The sequence below is a fragment of the Nicotiana tomentosiformis genome, chromosome 7 (genome assembly GCF_000390325.3).
Source record: "Nicotiana tomentosiformis chromosome 7, ASM39032v3, whole genome shotgun sequence".
Classification (NCBI taxonomy): domain Eukaryota; kingdom Viridiplantae; phylum Streptophyta; class Magnoliopsida; order Solanales; family Solanaceae; genus Nicotiana; species Nicotiana tomentosiformis.
Genome location: NC_090818.1, coordinates 14831388 through 14835410, shown reverse-complemented (window position 1 = coordinate 14835410; position 4023 = coordinate 14831388). Strand labels below are relative to the sequence as shown.

General features: G+C 41.6%; 1 protein-coding gene across 1 annotated transcript; it reads left to right on the top strand.

The window, feature by feature from the left end:
* The first annotated feature begins 2518 nt into the window (after window positions 1-2518).
* Window positions 2519-3496, top strand: LOC138895274 (uncharacterized). Its single transcript, XM_070179949.1, has one exon. The coding sequence runs from the start codon at window positions 2519-2521 to the stop codon at window positions 3494-3496; it is 978 nt and encodes a 325-aa protein (XP_070036050.1).
* Window positions 3497-4023: the final 527 nt, after the last annotated feature.

The window sequence follows — 4023 nt, the reverse complement described above, 5'->3', positions numbered from 1 at the left end:
TCTATTTCTTCTGTCTTAAGCAAGAGTATCTATATTTTCACTAGGGCTGTGACCCAACCCTAGAGTGTAAACTTAGTGGGTGTTTGAATTATGGCTTGTTTATGATTGAGTGTTTATTATTTAGCCTTGTTCTTGCTTTTAATTATAGAATTAATGGTTGCAAACATTAGTTCATGCATATTTGACTTGATCTCTACTTGAGAAAGATAGACTTAGTTTAGGAAATCTTGGCTAACAAGGAATTGGGGTGAATCAAGATATTGATAGTCCCAATTAAAGGGTTGAATCTAGAGATAGTAAAACCCGACTTGAGCTTGTTATCAACCGTTTCTTTCAACACCCATTTGGACTTGAGAAAGCCAAATTGGGCAAAGTCACTCTCTGGCTGAGAGGTATTAAGTGGGTACTCAAGTGTTGATGGCTATAATACACCTTGACCAATAAAACAAGATTTAAGGCTTACAACCCATTAAGCGAACACCTAGGTGAAGGTCATAGCCCTAGGCCTTTTATATCATTTGAAAAACAACCAAAAATAATTTCCTAGTTTAAATTCTTAGTTTGTAATCTTAGTTTAAATTAGACCTAGAAATAACCCAAGTTTGTGGAAGTACAATTTGAGATAATTCAAGCTCATACAATATAATATATACTCCTAAATCCCACGTATGGCTCCCTGTGGAAAATCGGCCCTGACTCCTTGTTGGGTATTAATATTGCATCGAACATTTTCATATCCTCAAATAGAAGAGTGAAATTGTACGAGCTCAATTTTTGGTGTCGTTGCCGGAGGGGGGGGGGGTATAAAAAATGGATTTAGCTATATATTTGATTTTGTGTGTGAATTGTCTTTTTTTCCTTCCCTGTTACTGATTTGTGTGTATCAATTTTAGGTACCATAATGGCAAACAACAACGATCAACTCGGAAACATGCCTTTGGGGGATGTGGACGTTGAAGATGACCAAGTTGAAGAGGTTCCTCTTGAACCTCAAGCAAATAGAAGAGGTCGGGCACCTCAAGACAACGTCCCAGTTCCACCTCCACCTCCACCAAAAGCGGCTCCACACCAAGTGTTGCCGAATGAAGGGTATTCAAGTGCCATTGTCCCGCCACGCATTAGGGCGGGCAACTTTCAAATCACGAATATAATGCCCACATTGTTAGAGCAACAAGGATTCTTCACCGGGGCTTCGAGTCAAAATGCATACAAACACTTTAAGCGGTTTGTGGACACTTATTGGGGGAGTAAATAGACAAACATCTCCGAGGATGCTTTAAGGCTGAGGCTATTTCCTTTCTTTCTACGGGGGAAAGCCTTGGATTAGTTAGAAAGATTGCCAAATCACTCCATCCATATATGGAATGAATTGGCGGAGAAATTTATTTCCAAGTTCGTTTGTCCCCGAGCATATGGCTACTCTTAGAGACGAGATTCTAGCATTCAAACAAGAGCCCAATGAGTCGTTGCATGAAATATAGGAGAGGTACCAAACTATGGTCAAAGAGTGCCCAAATAATGACATGACAGAGGCTATGATTCAACAAACTTTCTATCGGGGGATCAATACGACCAATCAGTGCGTGGTTAATCAACTTGCTAATGGAAATTTCATGACAATGCCGTATGCGGAATATTGTGAGGTTTTCGATGAAATGGATGATACTTCTTCGGCATGGCAAAGTAGAGCAAATGTTCCTCAAGGTGATCCGAACGTGATTCACCTACATAAAGAGTTGCATGACCATGGGCAAGCCATTGCCAAGTTGACCACCACAATGAATCAATTAGCAAAAGCTCATCTTTAACAAGTGAAAAACCTGAGGCAAGTCAATGCTATGAAGGGAGTCAATATGATGGTAAACAAGAGAAGAACTAGAAGTCCACTAATGCAAAACCGAGTAGAGAAGATAGTGGGTTTGATAAAGATGAATCTTACAATGAACAAGAGGAGGAAGTGCAATATGTGAACAACTTTCAAGGGCAAAGAAACAACTCTCAAGGTTTGAATCAACAACAATGGCGACCTCAAGGTAATCAAGGGAATTAGAATTCTAACAACCAAGGCAATTGAAATGGTGGCAACAATCAAGGGAATTGAAATAGTAACAATACACAAGGAAATTGGAGTGGTGGTAATAACGAAGGCAATTGGAGTGGCAATAATCAAGGATACTAGGGAGGCAACAACCAAGGGGGATGGAACAATAATCAAGGAAATCGGGGGTCGGGTTTTCAAAGGCCCCCGATGTATCAACAACCAAGCAACCCGCCTCCTTATCCTTCCCATGGTCCAAATTCTTCCAACAATGAGATGGGACGAATTGAGAACATGTTTAAGCAAATGATGGAGAAAAATGCTGACTCTGATGCCCAACTTGCCTCTCACAATACATCTATCTGAAACGTGGAAGTCCAAATAGAGCAAATCTCTCAAGCCCTAAACACTCGTCCTAAGGAGGCACTACCAAGTGACACGGTGGTGAACCCAAAGGGTGGAAACAACACGGGACATGCCATGGCCGTTACTACAAAGAGTGGAAAAGGTGGGGATACACCTACCTCGAATCAATGGAAGCTTGTAGATGATGAGCTAGTGGTTCAAAAAGATGAGATCCCGGATAATGTGGTGAAAGCAAATGAGAAAGTGCGGAATGATATTGATGATATTGAGGAGGAAGCTCAAGAGGAAGTGAATACGTCTAGGGATCACATCGTTGATATACCGGAACCGGTAGTGCAAAAGGCCAAGGCGCCAATGCCTAGGCCTCCTCGTCTATATCCTCAAAGGCTCACCAAAGAAAATGGCGAGAATCAATTCCAAAAGTTCATTGACATGATGAAGAGCCTATTTATCAATCTGCCATTGGTTGAAGCCTTGGAGCAAATGCCCGGTTATGCAAAGTTTATGAAGGACTTAGTGACAAAGAAGAGATCGATGAATTTTGAAACTATAAAAATGACTCATCAAGTGAGTGCAATTTTGCATTCAATGGCTCCTAAGTTGGAGGATCCCGGCGCTTTCATGATTCCTTATACCATTGGGAGTGCCGAGTTTGCAAAAGCTCTTTGTGATCTTGGGGCAAGTATCAATTTGATGCCCTATTCAGTTTTTCAGACTTTGGGAATTGGAAAACCAAGACCCACATCTATGAGATTACAAATAGCCGATCGTACCATAAAGAGAGCATTGAGAGTGATTGAAGATGTATTGGTTCGTGTTGATAAATTCATTCTTCCGGCGGATTTTGCCATTCTTGACTGTGAGGTACCTATTATTCTTGATAAACCTTTCCTTGCTACGGGGAAGGCTCTAGTTGATGTTGAAGCCGGAGAACTTACCTTCCGGGTTGGTGATGAAATAGTGGTTTTCCATATGTGTAAGTCCATGCGGCAACCCAATAGCAAAGAGGCGTATTCTTTCGTAGACCTGGTGACCGATGTGATTGTAGATGAAACAAGTGTTGTCATTGGAGGCTGTCTTGCTCAACTTTGATGATGAAGAAACGGATGGCTTCATGGAATGTGTGAACTCGTTGCAAGAAATGGGGTCGTACACTTACGAGCCCCGCAAATTATCCTTGGATCTTGAAAATAGGACAACTACCCCAACAAAGCCCTCGATCGAGGAGCCTCCTATCTTAGAGTTTAATCCATTGCCTCCACATCTTCGATATGAATTTCTTGGACCTTCTTCTACTTTATGAATTATTCTTTCCTCTTGTTTGACTAACGTGTAGGTAGATGCTACATTGGCGGTGCTACAAAAGAGGAAGAAGGCTATTGGATATACATTGGCGGATATTCGGGGGATAAGCCCCGCATTTTGCATGCACAAGATTAACTTGGAGGAAGGTGCCAAACCATATACTAAACATCAAAGGAGACTCAGCGAAGCCATGCAAGAAGTTGTAAAAAAGGAGATCATCAAGTGGTTGGATGCCGGGATATTTATCGCATTTCTGATAGTTCGTAGACTTTTCCGGTTCAATGTGTCCCAAAGAAAGAGGGGCATGTCGATGG

Coding starts and splice junctions, on each gene's coding strand:
- LOC138895274 (XM_070179949.1), top strand. CDS start 2,519: ATGGCCGTTACTACAAAGAGTGGAAAAGGTGGGGATACACCTACCTCG.